Raw genomic sequence first — 20506 nt, forward strand, 5'->3', positions numbered from 1 at the left:
GTTTTTCAGATAAGACCAAAGAAAAACAAATGAGTGAATAATGAGCTGTTTCTGATGGTCTGACAAACTTTCATTGAATTTTAAAGGGACTATAGGCGAGGACCAGGTTGGTCAGGTTTAGTTACATGAATAGTCGATAGGGGTCTCTCCCATCTGGCAGGGAGGAAATCATTTTAATACTGAATCAAACATGTCACAGTCACCTATCTATGCATAAGTGACCGGTGAAGCAGACGAAAATGTTCCCCTGCATGGGAAAAGTACACTCTGAACACAGTGGACTGGCCTCGGCCCTCACCAAGGGCAAAGAGATCCAAGTAGGATGACGTAATGGACTCGCGTGCCCAGGTAGTCTAGCCTAGCTTAGCTAGACTGGAAGCCAGGCTTCTTCGGGGATATTTCACAAGCAATCACACAATGGTCTTTTGCACCGCAACCATGCATGGCACAAACCTGGCTGCGACAAGGGAACTGTTCGGTATTAAGTGCCTTGCCCAAGGATGCTCTGCAAGCACGTGGCTACCCAAAGTCGTAAACATCCGTTATGTGACGTCACTACCTGTGATGGAAGCCAAGGGAGGCGATCTAAAGTTTTTTCTTATAAAAACCTCGATAAATCTACGACTACGGCCATCTGATATCTTTATAAAGGAGGCACAGGGTGAGTATCATATTCACCATCAGTTTGAAATCTTCTGTGGCCAACATCGGTTATGTTTCGCCTGTATAAACAGAGAAAACAAGTCATCACCAACCACTTCCTTATTAGTTATTACTTCCTTGGAAGTTGGTAGGCCTACATACAAAGTACATGCATGCATGAAGTACATTCGTTGTATACCCATGTTGCGTGTAGAAATATAGAATAGGAATCATCTTCACGTTTCCTCATGGTTTTTCTTGCACTTCAAGAGCACTACCAACAGGCAAATTGTTGAATGACTCATCAGATCATACTCCTTCAATACTTGACTTGCCAAACTCAGCTCGACGCCGAACTGCAGCGCCACTCGCGGACAAAGATAAAACAACTCGACATTTTTTTCACCGGTTTTCTCGCTGCGCATGCGTACCAGCGGAAATCAACAAAAGATGACGCTGGTACGCATGCGCAGCGAGAAAATCGGTGAAAAAAATGTCGAGTTGTTCTATCTTTGTCCGCGAGTGGCGCTGCAGTTCGGCGTCGAGCTGAGTTTGGCAAGTCAAGTATTCATTTCAATTTTCATCAGCTGATGTGGGGGGGGGGGGGGGGGGGGGTTTGTACGGGGTGTGACTGAGGCCTGAGAGGGTTGTAAGGTTTTATTCATTTCAGAAGGAAAATTGAAAACAATATGTAATCTATCCTTGTTGTATGTTTGTCACTATTGGAACAGGGAAACTGTTTTATTCATTGAATATACCGGCAAAGGCCCAAGCCATGAACGCGAGATGACAATTTATGATGGTACGCAAAATGCATCACATGTAATACAATTTCCATGATGTAACAGCCAGACATTAGGGGTACTGGTGATGTTTATAATCTTACGCAAAGTGGCTGACATGCAGGGGTTCTCAATGGAGGAAAGCGTCCAATATGATCCGTGATAATGATTTGATATTGTTACCAAAGGTTGTTTTCCTCTTGTTTCAGATCCTGAGCAAGATGAGTATCATAGCAGAGATCGTCCGAAACATGGCCATTGATCCTGAGTTGCTCGCAGAGCTCTCAGAGGAACAGAAGCAAATTATATTCTGCAAGATTAGGGAGGTAAGTGTCAAGTTGGACTTCCTTGGGCAAGGCACTTTGTTTGTAACCAAACGGTTATCCCTTGTCGCAGCCAGATCTATGCTATCATGTTTGTGGTGCAACAGACCAGTGTGATAGCAAGAATACTGGTTCTCATCTATGATGTGAAAACGCAATGAATGTGTAATTCGGGATTGCAGAGACAAATTGTTTATTTTTACTTGGAGGTAAACTGCTATTGTCAATACAACTAAATGGGCACACGTATTATTGATTAATCAAACACAATTTATGCATGCCACATAAATTTTATAGAACACATATGTTTTCAATCAATATATTCTGCTTGTTTTTAATTGGATGGCTTTCATTCATCATTTAATAGCTTTTTACCAATTAAAGTGCAATCAAGTTAGGGACTCTGCCCTACTTATTGATATATTGTATGACAATGCCTGTTTTAGTATATGAGATTCTAGGACAGCTTCACTGTTGTGTGGGGCTGACTGACTATCAACAATGTAACACTAACAGTGACATTGATATAAGGGCGATACGCTTAACTTCAAGGGCTGACATGTCTAAACCATTTCATTTCTTACGTTTTAATTGAACACAACACATGTAACTACATGAAGAGGACCTGTTTACATATATGATGTATAGTCATACCCTTTTTACATAATTATAAATGATGAATTTTGTAGGAACAAGTTCGAAGATGGAAAGTGGCTGAAGAAGAACTGGAAAAACAACAGATGAAGCCAGAAGAGAAGAAAAATGGTCTGTAATTCTTAGGAAATAAGTCTTTGATTTTGTGCTCCAAAATATTGTACGTCATCTTTGAGAGCCATTATACTGTTTCTGGACAGGCCTGCAGTAGGAGTTGTGGAGAGCTCACTAAAGAAGATTTTGATGATCAGAATTAAATTATAAATCCAACTGTAGTTCCATGACAATATCATATCATTGCCATTATATGCGTGATGATATGTAACGGACATGTCAATGAGCACCACTCGTTCTGCTAATTGATCCAACTTATGCAAGTTTGTTGTTGTCGATGTAAGTTATTCCTGATCTAAGTCAAGTGGTATTTTTGTGTTTTGCATACCAGTCCAATGCATTGCATGTACTTTCTGTCTGGCTCCTGTTAGCTCTTTGAAAATATTTCAAGTGTTATCATGTGCAGAAGATAAGGGGCCCAAATGGTGGACTATAGTAATAGAAGTGGGTCTGGTATGACCTTGTTGATTAAAGTTCCTGGTACAAGCGTGAATAGTGATGATGTACCTAGGCTTATTGGCAACATTGTATAACTTCACCTGGACCACCTGGCTCCTGCCTTTGGCCTCACTTTAATAATTAGGTTCATTTCTCAGGAAAAAATTGACAAACTTGATGGAAAAAGTGTCTTTGCATACAGTCCTGGTATCTGTAGATTTAATTGGCTTTGCTTTCAGGCAGGAAAAATATCGACTTTCTACTGGGATCAGATGGAAAAGAATGGGTGTGGGTAATGGGAGAACACAAGAAGGACAAGTCTCTTGAACAGATTCTGAAAGATGAAGCACATGAAAAAGCCAGGATACTTGCTGAGAAGGAAGCAGAGGAACTCAAGTGAGTACAGCAGTTTTTTTGCTGCCTTCAAAATAGTCCATTTCATGAGAAATCAGTATTTTGCTTCAAATGGCTTGTTTTTGGCCACACTTTGTCTTATTCTTCAGAATTTGAAGTTCCGATGTAATGGTGTAGCATGGTAGTGTGAAACTGCATGGATGGAAACTGAAATTATATCTCAACCTCCAAGATTCTCCATATTAAAAAAATATGTCTATTTTTACCCTATTTTTCAACATGACATCGTATTGCTTCAGACGTAAGGAAGAAGAAGAGATCAAGAGAAAAATGGCTGAGGAGGAAGAGAGACTTGAGAAAGAGTTAAAAATAAAGGAAGAAGAAGATCGGTATGTTGAGAGATTGGAATATCAGAGCAACATTCTTTGACTGAAGTTAAAATTCACTTGTATTGCTTACCTGGTTCTCTATCATCCCATTTAGGGCAAAGACAATAATGGAAATGAAATCTTTAATACCTGTAAATGTTTCCATGAATTGTTCGGTTTTGTTGATGAAAATATTTTTAAGGATTTTATTTCCATTTGTGTTCCACATTTTGTGAGAGACCATGATTTGTACACACTCTTGAGATCATAAAATGATAAGTTTTCTTTGTAGCGAGTGTGTATAAAACCTCTTGTATTTGTGGGATTTTGCTGACCCGCCAATCACACTGTGGGTTGTATTCTTCAGGTCTGTGGCACATACCATTTTTGCAGTGGTGAGGCTCTTGTTATTTTATTGCAGAAAAAAACAAGAGGAGGCTGCCATTTATCAGTCAGTCAAAGAAGCCAAGAAGGCATTTGAGAAAATGCAAAAGGAAAGGAAATTAAGAGAACAAGAAGAAAAGAAGCAAATTACAAAAATTAAGGTAACTGCTTAACTTTACTATTGACAGCCAAATGAATATCTTAGATTTTGAAATTAAGTCCATGCAGGTTATTTCGTTCTTATTTTATCTGCATGCATTGACTTTTGATTTGTCTCTATTTCCGATGAAAAAGAGATTTAATTTTCTAAAATGTTACTTTCAGACGGTTGCCAACAAAGAACTTGAAGCTGTAAAGCTGAGAGCTTCAAAGAGGCAAAGGGGAATGGTCGATAGTAGGTCTAGTGAATACTTTGAATCAATCCTGGAACGGAGGAAAAAGCTAGAAAGAGAAGCGGAAGAAAGTCAGAAAACCATTGATCTTGAATGGAAAAAGCAAGGTAATGTGAACAAAATGAGACAAAATATTGTCTATGACCAAGGGATTCGGTCAGGACATCACCTGGTTTTCAAGTTGGTAAGCGGGCTTTGACTTCCCAAATGAGATTTTGGAGGACAAGTAATTGTAATTATTCACCTGATTCATCAACAAATATTTCAGTGTAGTTATTTTTTATATCAGCCTGCAAGCTAGCCCGAAGTGATGAAGTGACCAAGATTTAACTGGGTCAGGAGAAGCAACTGCATGTTGAAAGTGTTTTGTCCATGGACACTGGTTCAGTTTGTGGTTCTGCTTGAGAGTTCAACCCACGATCTTTGGGTTCTGAGCCCGCCGCCCTAACCATTACTCCAACAATTCCTGATCCACAATAAAGAGAAAATTGGTCCCATACCTCAGTGTTGAATTTTGCAATATAATATAATTTCAGAGGAGAAAGCCAAGGCTCGAGAGAAGGAGATGCAAGAAATTGCCCGTCATGCCCGACAGTCGCACAAGCAATCAGTAAAGCAGAAACTAATGGCTGTGACTCGGATGATAAAACTCATGGATAATGTACAAGAAAATCCTCCTTTAGCTCCAAAGTAAGTTTTAAGATACTTAAGGTGAATTAAGTCAGGTCAGAACTCATTCCAGAGAATGTCATCTGAAATAGAAATAATACAACTGATTATTTGAGGGCTCCAAATTGCCAAATAAAAAACCCAGAAAATAGATATTGTATGCTTGGAAAGGCGATCTGAAATTATCCATAGTGTAGATATAGATTCATAAAACATGCAGTTTTGCTTCTAATATTCATGCTTGCAATTAGCCATCGCTATAGATCTTGAGTTGAGAAGGGGTCAGATGTCTGTCTTTGGACATCTTTGTTGCTCAAAGGGTTGTACCTTGAACTTCACTTATAATTAGTTCAAATTTCTCGCCTTCAAAAAACAACTGTGCTTGAAGTCTTGTGTTCTGTAATAGTGAATTCAGTTGTAATGGTTTGATTTACCAGTGTAATTATCTGTCTTCAAGACCATGAGGCTTCCATTTGAGGTATATGATGAGTCGATTTGTCTTACTTCCACTATGCTAAAAATTTGCCAGTTTTTCCTTTGTTATTTAATGAGTTCCATTTGCCTGGCCTTCAGACATCCATTGACTAGATTCCGGGCAGGTGCTCATGTTGTTATACAGAGGCAAAGGAATAAGCAGAGGTACATGTAGAATAAACAATTGTCATCCCCCTGGGAAAGTTATATCACCGCAACTTTTTAACCTGAATTTGTTCGGGTCATTCAAAATGCTTTTGGTGACAGGGCCTGCACTGCAGTGGTATCAAGTGGCATTTTTGGCTTAGCAATTTTTAAATTCAAAGTTACTTTTATGATGTTTTAAGTTCTTATACCTACTGCAAGTTGAAAGGTAACGTATGGCAATCCCAACAAGAGTTAAGAAAGGTCTTATCTTTTTCACTACAGGTTATTATCTGTAGTTAAGCGTGGAAGTATTGTATACCAGTAAGCTTCAAAATGACATCAGTTCTGGCTAACTTTTAATGTTGCTGTTCTTTGTTGTTGTTTGATAATAAGGACTAACTGTTGGATTTTGTACCCCTCAAAACATTTTCTCACGGCACTATCAGATTGGTCTAAAATGTTTCTTGAGTGCGGTGTTTTTCCTCACAGATACTGGAGTTTCACAACAACCCAAATAATGGCTGCCTCCAACTGAAGAACAATGCACCAATAAAGTTCGTTGTGAGGACACAAATTAGTATCAAGGGACATCTTCTGCCTGTCTCTTTTATACTAAAAGCAGTGAAAACCTAATGTATACTAATACATGTATATTTAAATTCGTGCTGTATTGCTCGCATTACTAGTTGTAGCATGGTGTTTCGGAAGCTTAGTGTATTTTGATCAGGATGAACTTCATCTGGGTGCTATATTTTTGGACAGCATTTTTCTCATTGCACCCTTGCACTTTTGTGGTATCATGGCTTTTGGAAGTATTGAAATTTTGGTAATGAGTATGCCCTGTTTCCATCAATAGGAAGTATCAGATTTTTTGTGTTGATAACTGTGATTTTGGTTTTAGGGGCTTGCCATTAGATTTTCAATACAATCCACTGAGGTATGCTTTTCCCATTAGCTAGTTACATGTGGGTTTGGGTGATAGTCTGGTTAAAGTGGTGTAGTTGTCTGAGCAATGACACTGTGGTCTCTGCTTCAAACCTGTCCTGTATATAAAACTTCTCTTACTATTCTATGAAAGGAATATTCATCCGAAACGGTGTATCAGGAGGATAAAACTATTTTTGGTGGTGGTTAGTGATTGACAGTGGCATTTCAGGGGAATTCTGTTTCCAGAGGCTTATAATGCACTTACGGAAACAAAATCAGTGTCCTTAATAGAGAGAGTGTCCGGCTTGGAGAGGTGTCTACTAAGAGAGGTTCCACTCTGCATAGAAGAACTTATTTGGATCTTGCTTGCTTATAGAGTTTAGGAATATGCAAAAATTTGCAAAATGCTTACATGTAGCTTGGTCAATTGTTACACGCCTTAAAAAGGGAATGTCCCGAGCTAATTCTGAGCTGGGGATTAAGGAATTTTCTGCATTCCTGTGTAGAGGGCAGTTCTTTGATATATTGAGTAATGAAGGTATATCATTTTATTACCTGCAGCACCCTCTACAAAGGAACCCTGTAACGATCATAAGGGACAGCCCAGCATTTTCTCGAGCGACATTCCCCCTTTAACTTATTTTGTTTAGTTTAGTGTCCTTGCACCATTCATTGATCTAAATTCTGTTTTGTTCATTTAATTAATTAAGTTATTTAATAACATATTGCAAAGTAACGTGAGGCATAAAATTACTGTAAATGACCTTATGATGATGATCTGGTCATTTAATTGACAATCGCTTCAAATCGATTTCATAGGGTTAGGCCTACATCTACACCTGAAAAGATCTAAATTTGTATCAGCAGAAAGTTTAAAAGCATTTTATAAAAAGCAGTTGTCTTGATGTTTGTATCATACTAACTATAATAGCCACATGATTGTAAACTGATTGAATGATTGAATATCTTTTGCAGAAGCTTAGAAATGCAAATTTCTGTAAAGTCATCTCCAAAATTTGGTATGCTGCTGTCAAATTTGTTTAAGATCCATATTGGCTTTTCATGCATCCGATTATTCAAACTTGTGCTTTCAGACGAAGTCCTCAGGTGCCCCGCCGTGGTAAGGTGCGTCCCGCCAAACCAACTGATCGTAATGCTGTTAGACAATGGTTCATTGAAGATGAAAGGCCTCACCAAATAGGCATTGATAAGTCCACAGATTTGCCTTTTGATTGGTTCCATGGTTAGTATGAGATCTCTTCTACTCATTTGCTCTATTTAGTGAGTTATTTTCGCATATTACAGTTGAACATAGTTGAACAAAGATCCACTTATGATGAAGATTTCCCAATCCTGATAATGTGTAACTTTTTTTGAATTGGTTTGAATTGGCTATCATAAGGAAACTCTAATATACTTATTACAAACATCAATCTGGTTTGGAACGCATGAGGAGGGAGGACAAGGTCTACAGTTATCTCCGTGTGTACATTTACGTTTGATTCATTGTAGATAAGTAGCAAGAAATGTGTAGGTTCGTACAGCTATCAGAATCTCGGAAGTTTCCTTCATCATCGTTTTCAGGGATAATCAAACGCCAGGAGGCAGAAAAGTTACTCTCAGACGCCCCGGTCGGCTCATTCTTGGTCAGAGTGAGTGAGCGCGTGTGGGGCTACGCCATCTCATATAAAGCTGTAGACAGATGTAAACACTTCCTCATTGACTCATCAGAGGGGAAATATCAGTTTTTCGGAATTGATCAGATCGTTCATAATACTTTGACAGATTTAGTAAATCACCATATGGTAAGTTTGGCTTAGTAACAGTCAGCATCTGCCAAGTATAATATTCCAACGCCCAGTTTTAAAATTTGACTACGATCTGTTCACATCTTGTTTTTCTTTCACTCAGTATCTCATTTTTGATAAGATTGAGTTGACGTACATACAATGTCATGGTGATACGAAATCATTTTTCACAAAAGTGTTATGTGAACATCTCGACAACATCAATCCGGTTGTCGTTTATTAACACACTTCGAAGACAGCATAAAAATAGTCCATCAGTAATGTCCCTATGTCTTCTATTTCAGACTAATCAAATATCGGAACTGGGCCGAGAATACCTCAAGTATCCATTGGGACAGGTTGACGATCATCCAGACTATTATGAACTGTTCAGCGACATGCTAAATAAGGACGAGGTCACACATTTCTGAGACATTCAATCCATTCTGGTCCACCGAATTTATTGGCACTGATAGCACTAATTTCTAAATTGGACAAATGCCAAAATGTTAACCCTGATTTGTAAGAGGAGAAGTGCAAGTGTCTGCATGTAGCAATTAATTTTGTGATTGTCTGTAAAAAATAGAAGGCATGTGAAAATTTTCTGGGTTGACAGTAACACATAGTCCATACTATCATTCTGTCTTCTTGCACTGGTCTTCCTACAAATTATGGTAATAATACATTCCAGCGGTGATGCAATCAAGAGAAACCAATATTTTGCTACATTTTCTGCATACGTAGCTCTCCTCTGAGGCAGCTGTTTCATTGTGAGACATTGACCTTGTTGTCTTGCATTTGATTATGAAGGATGATTTCTTTGCCACAATTCGGGGTTGAACCACCTTTTATAGCTGCAGCTAAAGATTAGGCTTGCGCAACTGCTGAAAATTGGCTTGATCCTAGTTGTCTTCAGATTTAAATTTCATTGGTAATTGTAAATATTAGCACGTTGCACATTCTATATTTTATACTAGGCGTTGCCATTATATTGAAGTCAGTGTGAAAAAATATTGTAAAAAGTGTATATTTTGTTCTCATTGTGCAAATTAATCAGTTTGTTGAAGGAAGGTATTATTCCAAGCCATATTTTGGTCACAATCTCAATTGTCGCTAGTTTTAAAGTAAATTATGTAACTACTATTGGGAATTTCTGGTTTGCGAATCAGTTAATATAAAAGTGTTGGTGGGGTTCATAACTCTTGTTGTATACATTTATACATATTTATGGTACAATATGATCATAAAGTGTTGGGAATGCAGGTTTTTAAAGGTGCATGAACTGATAATTACCCCATGGCCTATAAGGGCAATGTCGTCCTCTTCAGCGTCTGCCAGTCTGTCCATCCGTCTGTCTATCCATCGAAAGGACGTTAATCCTTTCACTTGAGACTTCTTTAACTTTGCACCAACCTCAACTTTGTCTGGAGTCGAGGGGTAGAAAAAGAGGCAAATGATTATGAAATAAGTGATACTCGGCCCATTTCATATACTCAGTTGGCCAATGCAATGACCACACCGCTTATACACATTTGTTCGGCCATGACTCATCTTTTTAGTGCACTTGAATTAGGCCTCTTAGAAATATATCAAATTGTCAAAGAAAAAGACCTGGCCAGTCCACAGTATCCTTCATGGGGCTCCAGTTATCAGTTAAGTCTGTTTGACACAATTGTCAAGCAAATGTACTTACTTATATACAAAACTTATATTTGTCTATATACGCAGACAAGAGCAATATGGTACAGTGTATCATTGTGATGTATATATTTTCATGGAGACATTTTTAGATTGATCTTTTTGAATATTGTTCATTTCAGTTATGATTAATTGAGGTGCTTAAAATTCTTAAGTTTATGCTCAATTTTTATGAAATCAACCAAATTTCGATGCCATGATTTCATCTCTCTAAGTCTTCTTTAAAAAACACAACTTTTCTGCTATGACTCTAAAACTTCCAAAGTGCCTTTTCCAATAAGATCACATGAAAGAGTTGAAGTTGCACCAGTTATTGTAATCTTGTTTTTTTGTGCGATTTGCGGATACTTTTTTTGTTTTTTTTGTATAACACACAACAAGATATGTGTGGAGTGTGTTATATGTTTACATTTATTTGCATAGACTGTGATATTCATTGATGAAATTAAAGGTTTAACAAGCAAAACTATGGATTAACCCTCATAGAAGTGTGATAGAATACCTCAGATTCACTGAACCACTTACAATGTGTTCTTCCCCTATTCTTTGACAATAACAGTACAGTCTTTCATGTTCGGTTGAAATTCAGGTAGCCCACAATATAATTTCTTTTGATATTTCGAATCTCTGCAAATAAAAATGACTAGTATGGAGTGTGCTGCCTTCATATTGGAGCAATCAATACCATTTCAATCTGCACTCCTGTGGTGAAAGCACATTTTTATTGTCCATAGAAAAGAATATTCCATCCAGACATCTTTTCAGTGTGTGGGCCATTCCAAAAGCCCTTTGTCCAAATTCAAAATTATTTTATATTTATATTCCATAGATACTGTTCTGGTTGTTTGCCAAAATGACAAAAATAATCTTTGGGTCAATTGAAAAAGTTTGGCTACAAAATGCTGAACAGTCAGTTAGTCTTTGGTAACCAAGTCGGGTTAAAGGCATAAAATCAGACCAAGAATATAGCACTAATTCTCTCCAATCTGCTTGCATATAAGACTAGAATGTTAGAGTATTCAGCATATCTTGAAGCCAAACTGTTTCTTTTTGTCCAAAGTTTTTCTGACCGATGTCAGCCCGATTACATGTATATATGCATTGTTCAGTATTTTCAGCAATATTCACTGCATTCCTGTTAATCGAAGACTATATTTTATCATTTCTATTCACATGTACAGATATATAGTTAAAGATAATAAAAAATAGATTAACATTTTCATAATATTGAATAGTTTGCTCACTGATTTGTCTCATTTTCCAATAATACCTTGGCACCAAGTGCATCGTGCGGTATGCAAATCTGAACGACAGTTGCAAATGCAATAACGGAACATTCAGTCGCAAGAGGTCGTGTCCAGCAAGGAGATTTTGGCCACTGTGAATTAGGAGTTCACCCTTCAGAAGTGTTGCGTTACCGGTCCCGTGTCCATATTCATACCGAAAAGATCAGTTATTTATCAAACTGCTAGCACAGTCCCACCACCTTTGCAATGAGGTCTTTTGATGCACTGCGCTATCAGTCTCATGTCCAAATTTCATACTGAAAAGATCAGTTCTTTATCAACTGCTAGCACAGTCCCACCACCTATGGCAATGAGGTCTTTTGTTGCACTGCGCTGCGGGTCTTATGTCCAAATTTCATACTGAAGAGATCCGTATTGTATCAAACTGCTAGCACAGTCCCACCAACTATGACAATGATGTCTTTGAATGAAGGTTGCCAGCAATTACTCGGAATCCTCTTATAGCACTTGTAAAGTGAACAAGTCCTCAAAAAATGAACACAACAAATTTTTACACACAAGACAGTTTAATCACAAATCATGATTATAAAATGCATTACAAAGCAAACAAACACATTGCATTACACTCCAAAGCCCATCCCCAAAAGACATATACAGTTATCGTTAAAAATGTTAGACTACAAATGCACAAGTGGGATTATCACAGATCAACGAATATCATGACAGTTGCTTTTGAGATTTTTCATGAACTACTAGTCAGACATGTTTTTTCATACTGTTAATCTCAGATTTGTATTTACACTGCTGGTACAAATGTTCATACATAGTACATGTACAAAAATCTTTATATAGGTATATTCGTTCTTTAACACTGAATATATGGGAACACTTTAATTTACTTTACATATCAAAATTCACATTCAACAACTTTCAATGAATCCATGTACATGACAATGAGATTTCAATTTGTTCAGAAAATGTTTAACTGTTTAACATTTTAAAGTTGAAGGATCTTGGTAATTATATTTCTTACATACTATACAGACATGCGCTCAGTGTCTTCCTAATTTACCTTGACAAGACACCACTTAAAGCATTTGAAGTATTCAAAAAGGGATAAAACACTGAAAACAATTAAAGCTTTGAAACACTAATAAACACTTAAGATACAGTTACACACTTTGGCACCTTGCTTCACTGATCTTTTACATAAACTTTCAAAACAATTTTTTGTTCATTCAACAACCTACCGATAATGATAGCCTACATAGACAAAAATATCTAAACATGTACACACACAGTTCATCATGAAGGGCAAGAAAGTGCACTTCCAGTTAAAAGAAACACCCCTTTTAAAACAATTGTCATTAAATGACTTAATAGATCAGTCGGCCCCTCATACTTGAAAGCATGTTCTCTAACACAACATCAGCAGTAACCAAACATTTATACATGACAGAGATGTTTAGCCTTGGGTATTTTAGGGGTTTCACAATTTAACAAAGCAAAGGGCACACAAATGTAATCTTCTCAAACTTGCCATGAATAAATAAGATCAGCTCCAGCAACTGAGGGATCCAGACTAGATTGGTCCAAGGCGGGTATTAAAGGTATTTTTTCTCTTGGACATTGAGAATATGGACACTTTTTGGCCAAAATCCCACATGGTCATATGTTTGATATGCAATTAATGACAAATTGCCAGAATCTCTAAAACAGCACTGGAAATGAATTATGCAATTGACTGCATCCATCTGAGTTTGGGAAAATTACTTCTGTGCCAAAATGTTTCTCTAATTTGCCGACTCCTTTGATTTCCCTTTCCAATGTTTGCGCTCGTAAGCGACCATGTCCACAGCCGTCGAAGGGTAACCAGTGTAAAGATTGCTGTTACGCATTGCAAGATCATCGAGTAGCAAATCACGCTTAATCTGGATCCAGGTCGGGTCGGATGGAGGATTGCGCCGATTATGATAGTAGCGTCTGAGAATAAAACCAAATGTTGCTACATGTAACATTATGCATTTAAAGGATATTTAATGCTTATGTATTTACTAATATGATATTATGACTAGATGATACTGATATTATGTGGTTACTAATTAATATCAGTTTATGTGTAATCTAGATTACTTTAGTAGACCTTATACTTCTAGATGAAACGATCAGGGGTCGAAAAAAGATTTTCTTGCTGGCACCTTTTCAGTTTTTCCCAAATTGTGCATCTCTTTGCAGTCTCAGCAACATAGCAAACAGCATTAGTGCAATAACTACAGAAGCATCTGCAAATTGGGTGAAATATCTTTTTATGGAGGCAATATTTTTCAAACCCTGACAACAATGTTGAATGACTGGGCGAGCAAAAAGTGCTCTATCACAGAAAGCATTTGAGATAGTAAATACAGGCCACAGGATATCAATCACTGACAAATGAGCATCAACAAACATCCAGTGAATTGAATACATGTACTATTACTAGCATTTGGTTACATCTACAGTTTTTCGGAAAGCTATTCAAAGCCCAAGAGGTGAAAATAAAACCACACAGGATGACGATTGTAAATGCACAATGACAAAAATGGCTGTACTGTCAATCTGGGATAAAATAGATTCATATCATCATACAGTCGTGATAACAAGTATTGACCCGACTGATATTTTGACGTATTATGAATTGCTCTATTCCAAAAGGACTCTAATTGTGCTTTTCGTTCTACTCCTTGAAGATAAAAGCCTCCGGCAATTTTGGCCCTTGGTCTTCATCTGAACCTGAAAACGTCCTAAGGTTTGCTTTCCTATGAAAATATGAAAATATTCTAAATTATGATCAATACGACAAAAATATCAGTGGTCAGATACGTATGTCCAACACTGTACAAAAACAAAAATTGCCATCAGAAAAGGCAGGAGAATTTAGCTTTAATCTATACTTTGTGATGGTGTACTCGATGTTGTGGCATTGGTCTTGACGCGAGTGGTTTCGTCGGATAGCATTCAGGTTGTATTATGGGATATATTTTATCCACGGGTGTGTTATCTACGTGGCGGTGATAATTATGAGACAAGCTCTTGGTAGCTTGACGGAAGTCAGCCTCAGCCCTAAAAAGAAACAGTGGACACGCAACTTTCACTACAAGATAGCAAACTATACTGCATATATTAAAAGGGATGTGGTTTAGGGGCAAGAAGGAGAAAAGAATCAGTAAAAGTGAAGAATGTAAAGGAGTAGGTTTCAGGTTAGAATACTGGCTTTGATTGTAAAACTTTGAAACCCTGGATATGAATCATAAATTTTCCTGCAGTATTTTAGAGAGGTCTTAACTTTTATATTGATCTAAACTTTGAAATGAGGGACTCGGTTAGTCGTTGGTAGAGGTGGTGTCTTTCTAATTTTAGGGTACATTATAGGAAACACTTTATCCTCTGGTGAGTTGTCCTGATGCCGATGCCATATTTCCAGTGTCAGTTTACAGTTTTCTGCATCAGTCCTACAAAGAAACAGCAGACAATGCAATCATCACTCTAGTGTGAAGCTGAGACATGCATTTTATGAATTAGTATCTACTTTTGCTTTAGTGAGGAAATTTTCCACTAAGTTAAGAATTACTTATATTTGTCTCTACCATTTTAACACATTGAGAGAAAAAACTTTCATACTCTGCTACCCAAGCTGCTACAGACTAGATCTAAAATATCAAAGGCAGAAACGAGGCCATCATGACATGTTTCAGCAGGGGACAATTGAAAACTCACATACCCAACTGCTTTGACCAAAGCGGTTTGCATTTAAAAGGATTTTAAAATAAAGTGTCATTAAACACCAATCATAAGTCAGGATGATCAGATCAGACTCTTGTTAGGTTTACAGTTTTACAGTAAAAGCACAAAATTGTAAAACAAGATCTGATGAATTAAGTACAGAGCACCTTGTGAAGAAAGAATTTAAACACACCACACAGGAAAATAAGGCAGGATTGTAAACTTAGTGGATTAATAAAACATAGGTCAAACTGTGGAAGCAAAATAGGTGAAACTGAATTCCAAAGGTAAATCTGTGCAAAAATGCATATTATAAAACGCTTTTAAAGCTATAATGCAATTGCAAAGAAACCATGATAACTAGTATCAAACATGGGAACAATTTGTTTAACAAATTTGTCAACACATGCCTTTTTCCTTTTCTTTTGAAAAATTTATCCTTACGATGGGAGACATTTTTAATGACTATACCAAGCCTCCAATCCAATTAACAAATCATATCATTTTCAGTTGAAGACAAGGAGTTATCTCCTTGAAGTCGAGGAGTTATCTAATCTTCTTCCTTTGAACTGCTGCAGCTGCAGTCAGCAGTTACACACAGTTCAATGATATAAAAAATGAGGTTTCCATATGGTGAACAACATTCTTTTCGTAAATATTTACATCAGAGCCATCAGATCAAATGTCCATCTTTCCTGGTAGAATTCTACCATGTTGAAAGGAAAAGTTGTGACCTCTGCCTGCGAAAGTTTGGAATAGGTTTAACGGGTAAATTCAGTGGCATATCCCAGTCTAGGAATTCTAAAGGGTGGATAATCCCGTAAACTGAATCCCGGTCAATTGTCCACAAGAATGCGGGCGGTTTCCGGGGTGTTTTAGTAAGGGGAGGAAAGCGCGATTTGACCCTTTCATCTCTTAATTCTGCCTTAGTTTTCTGTGCCGTGTTGGTGTCAATCGGTGTACCCATTGGCATTGGTGTTCTCCTGGAAAAAGATTAGCATGGAACACTGAATTAAACAGAGGAAGAAGAATTTTCTCTGGAGGTTGAAATGTACATGACTTTGAATTTTACTTGTAAATGTTGATGTATGTCATGAAACACTTAAGTGGAGAAAGGCCGTTAAGGCTAGTTTTGAAGGTAGGCCTATCATATGGGTCTCAAAATAGAGCACAAAGTATGATGTGAGGAACAGAGAAAGTAAGCTTATATATTGAAGAATTTATGCAGCATATTAACAGTCCTCTGCTGCCTCATGGTTGTGACAAGTAATTTCTGGGGAAAAAACTACATAAAAATTATTAAACCGTTGATAAAAAAACGCACTTCTTCTCAAAATTTTAAGAATGATCAAAGTGTTGGGTTCAGGCAAAGAATCGGCAGAGTAAGAGGAGATATTGGATTAAAGAGAAAAGTGATGAAATAAGTGTAAGGTAATAAAATCAATAAGAGTTGTTAATCCAACCAAATATTTTCAAATGACTAGTTCTGTTACAGCTTTGTTCTTATTCAGAGGCAAAGGCCCAAATAACCATCAAATTCATTACCAACTCAAAGGCATTAAAGGGATACAGCATGCATGTACAAAGATTGTCAGTTCTAATAACTTTATACCATCTTAAAATTGTGCTTTCCCAGTACAATTTGTTTCATTCTTGATCATGCAGTAAGAAAACATAACAACCAAAGTTCGGCTGTGGTATCTTTGTGATAGTACTCTACTTTCATTGATCTAAGACCAGCTCAAAATGCACCTTGTCATTTGATGCCATTCAATATGTCAATATCATGGAAAGATAATTCATTGGCGATACTAAGTTGTCTGATGGTCATGAATTCATGGATGTCTGCTGTTCCTATGTTTCCAAGTCCTAGTGATTAATCAACCGGTCTTAGGTCAGTGAGACTAGAGTGTCTATCTTTGGAATGCTTTCTCCCTCATGTCTCAGGTGTATGGCACTTATACAGCAAACCAAAGTTGGGAGAGAGGTTCACTCAGGAGTTGCCAGAACAACATCCACATGGAAACTGCCATTAATTTTCTGCATTAGGTCATAGCTTTCGATTTGTTTGTTTGCTATCCAATTGTTTTTGTTTGAGTCGGCTGTATATTGACTATTATCTTTGGCCGGGTACAGACACTTGTAAGCCTTATCCACGTGTGGATTGAAATTTTGTCTGTTTCTATATCTGATTGCAAACCCGTCTTCGTGGACTCGGTGCTTCTCCAATTTTGGGGCCCGTCTAAAAAAGAAACGATATTTGTTTAGGGCCTTTGCCAGCAAAAAGTTTAAAATGTGTTGGATGTTCATGCATAGATCTTTGTATAATTTTTTATTAATTACAGGTACAGGAGTGTTTATTGCACATTGTACATACTCACGAAATCACAACTCAAGGAAAAAAATATTTGATTGAAAATTAATTTATTGCAAATAACAACCTAAAGACCTGATGGAAAATAGTGATTATCATATCCAAGCAGACCCATTAGTGTTTGGGATTTGGAAGGATGAACAGAGGAAAAATATCAAAAACCGGGAAGGAGGACAGAATATGTTAAGAGAGATCATGTAAGGCTCAAAGCAGGGGGGATCACATAGAAATACAGAGAGAGGATTACATAGAAATGATTACAGATAAATTATGAGGGGAATCACATAGAAAAACTGAGAGGGAACCACAGAGAAATACAGAAACTCAAAAAATCCAACCTACATTATCCTTTTCTATTTTTTGTCATAAATTTTCTGTATGGTTGGATCAGGGTACATGATATTGAATATCGGATCGACATGTATTATGGGAGGACGCTTGTACAGACGCGCAACTCGGTGTTTATAGTTTGGATCTTGACTACCATACGGCAAGCCTGGCAACCTTCAATGAAAAAATCAAAAGCTCCAAGTTTTTCACTTATGGTGCAAGCAGAATCAAGAACGGGGTCGAGTTATAGATGTTGGAAGGAGATGAACTTCACCCAGGACAGGTTGGCACTGACTTTATGGAAAAGAGGATAGGCAGGTCTGTAAAATCACTGAGAGGGAAGAGCCACCATACTCAATGGGCAGAGGAATAGATATTTTAAAACATTGCGCTGCATTTAAACTTATCACAAACTTGATTTTCTCAAAAATATCAGTCACCGAAGCCGGAGAACCAACAGTTTAGAACAACCATCAGGCCTCAACATTAACTCAGGATTATATTAATGATAATTTTGATAATATTTACTGAGTGAAAGTGAAGCTAATCTCTCATAACAATACCTGAATACCAATACCAATACTTATATTGAATATCAGAAGATTATTTCGATTTAATAGTTGACCCCTCCACAATGGTCACCACAGGCGGTATCATTATGGCTAAAGCAAGACTGTGATACATATACACCAAATAATAGTATGAGTGTTATTAGTGGATATGGGGACAGGTTATTTTTACAGGTTCCAGAGAGGGATAGTTATAGCAAAAATATAAGATGTGAGCTTATAATATTCATGTGAAGGGCATAGTTAGTTAAGAGGTTGTAGCAGTGAGAAGGTTACAGGGTTACTAGAAAAAGGAATTTCTTACATAACAACAAGCAGACAACAGTTTTAAATGAAAGCGATCAAAGCCTAATAATCAACCCTTTCTTCTCTCAGTCTCATCAGTCTAGATTGAAATATTTTAATTTTGGATAAAAAGAAAGAGCTTTCATGCAAAGGTGAACATGATAACCCAGTGATATGACAAGGACTGATCATAAGAGTGAATTATCTGCAGCGTGGATTGATCAGTATAGCACCAAACATTTCCTTTCTTTTGGCAGGAAAAAATGTGTTGATGACCAGCTAATTTTCCTATCAGGTCAATTTCTTAATCAAATCAGTTGAACTGATGATAGTGACAAAACTGGAAAGGAACCACAAGACACAAGTTCTACAAAACGATCAGTCCTTATCATTTCATTTTTATTTAGCAAGAAGCAACTATTTGCTATAAGCTATGGATTGTACAACAATGCGGTTAACGGCTTTACAACAGAATAACAAGCAGTCAGATAAAGTAGCACAGTGCTATTCAAAAGTAAGCGCTCTCCTCACACCCAACATCATCCGCTGGTCCCCAAAAAGTTCTCTATCCAAATTTCGACATTAGATATGGCTTTGCTTAGTATCATTGTAGAAACCAAGTAGGTATACTCACATAACATCTTCTACAGCCTTTTTACCAGATCTCAGCTCATTTCTTGCCGCACTCTCTGGCTGAATAATTAGAAAAAACAACTATATCAATGGCCGTACTCAGCTGAACTACACATTGCCCTTTCGGCCTGAAGAGTGTGTGATAATGCAATAAGGCAAAAAGAAGATTAATAGATAAATAAATTTCCTCACCCCAGTATCATGATTGACCATCCTCATGACGGACTCCCGTTGTCTGTCCACAACCCTCTGCTTCCTCAAGGCTTCGTTGTGATAATTCGTGCCCATCTTGACGTCTCTAGTCACCAACAGGCCTAAATGCAACTATAAAGTGTTCTATGTCACTTTAACCGGTTGTGTGCGTTAGCAGGTGCTTAGTAACCATTGGCAACATAACGCCGCATGCGCATTACACTTTTCTTTACAGTGAGTTGCGGCAAATTTTTCTCATTAATTTCGTTAGGCCTACTATAAATCATGAATTTGACACCAACATCATGAATAAACACTTAAAGAATTGTATGCAAGTGTTACAACGCACTCTAGCACAATTACCGAAATATCGAGAATTCGTTAGTAATCAAAGAGCCCGGTTTTGGCGCGAAATTTAAACATTATCTTTAAGAAATGCGCGTCCCGGAGATGTTCATTAGGGCGTGGCGGGTGATAGTTCCTGCTTTGTTTTTTTTCTCCTAATAACGACGAGACCACATACTGGGTAACGTTTATCCTACTTTTAACTTTACAATTTGAGATCCCTCAAACCAGTGCGGCGGAGGATGTCTCCCTCATGAGCTCAGTATAGGTCCGGTGTAACAGCGGATATAGTCCCCCTGGAGTCATAGTCCAGTAGCATTGTATTTGATCAATTAAGCAGCATGATCTATTGTACCGCTAACCCTAACCAAAACATTTAGCAATGTGGGCTATTGTTACACGGACTATCAGCCCTAGGACTACTATCCCTTGCACACCGGTTCTGTGATGCAAGGCATGTTCTGGTAAAGGGGGACTAAGCCTCTGCTGGACCAAATTGGTGGTCTCTATCAGTATAACCCGTGGACAACTGACAAGCGTGAACAGTGCCTATATATACTGATAGGAGATTACCCCTATTGCTGCCAGGTCCATGTTTAATGGACTCATTTTTAAAATG

The 20506-nt window shown here is 37.6% G+C and overlaps 2 protein-coding genes across 7 annotated transcripts; one reads left to right on the forward strand and one right to left on the reverse strand.

Moving 5' to 3' along the window:
- Window positions 1-564: 564 nt before the first annotated feature.
- Window positions 565-11369, forward strand: LOC135490792 (SH2 domain-containing protein 4B-like). Of its 4 annotated transcripts, XM_064776298.1 has the most exons (13): window positions 565-661; window positions 1634-1750; window positions 2437-2512; window positions 3193-3349; window positions 3607-3696; window positions 4097-4220; window positions 4384-4558; window positions 4988-5141; window positions 5694-5759; window positions 6643-6678; window positions 7763-7911; window positions 8253-8473; window positions 8761-11369. In XM_064776298.1, exons 2-13 carry the CDS (start codon window positions 1646-1648, stop codon window positions 8884-8886), a joined length of 1479 nt encoding a protein of 492 aa, XP_064632368.1. In that variant the 5' UTR covers window positions 565-661; window positions 1634-1645; the 3' UTR covers window positions 8887-11369. The 4 variants fall into 4 exon arrangements, with proteins under 4 accessions (XP_064632368.1, XP_064632377.1, XP_064632387.1 ...); XM_064776307.1 differs by lacking the exon at window positions 6643-6678; XM_064776317.1 differs by lacking the exon at window positions 5694-5759.
- Window positions 11370-11953: 584 nt separating this feature from the next.
- On the reverse strand, window positions 11954-19720 carry LOC135490813 (uncharacterized). Of its 3 annotated transcripts, none has more exons than XM_064776349.1 (3): window positions 19543-19720; window positions 19352-19410; window positions 11954-13383 (listed from the first exon to the last, which is right to left on the reverse strand). In XM_064776349.1, exons 1-3 carry the CDS (start codon window positions 19636-19638, stop codon window positions 13194-13196), a joined length of 345 nt encoding a protein of 114 aa, XP_064632419.1. In that variant the 5' UTR covers window positions 19639-19720; the 3' UTR covers window positions 11954-13193. The 3 variants fall into 3 exon arrangements, with proteins under 3 accessions (XP_064632419.1, XP_064632429.1, XP_064632408.1); XM_064776359.1 differs by having other exon boundaries at window positions 13244-14499; XM_064776338.1 differs by lacking the exon at window positions 11954-13383 and adding an exon at window positions 14900-17401.
- Window positions 19721-20506: the final 786 nt, after the last annotated feature.

The sequence above is a fragment of the Lineus longissimus genome, chromosome 1 (assembly GCF_910592395.1).
Source record: "Lineus longissimus chromosome 1, tnLinLong1.2, whole genome shotgun sequence".
Lineage (NCBI taxonomy): Eukaryota > Metazoa > Nemertea > Pilidiophora > Heteronemertea > Lineidae > Lineus > Lineus longissimus.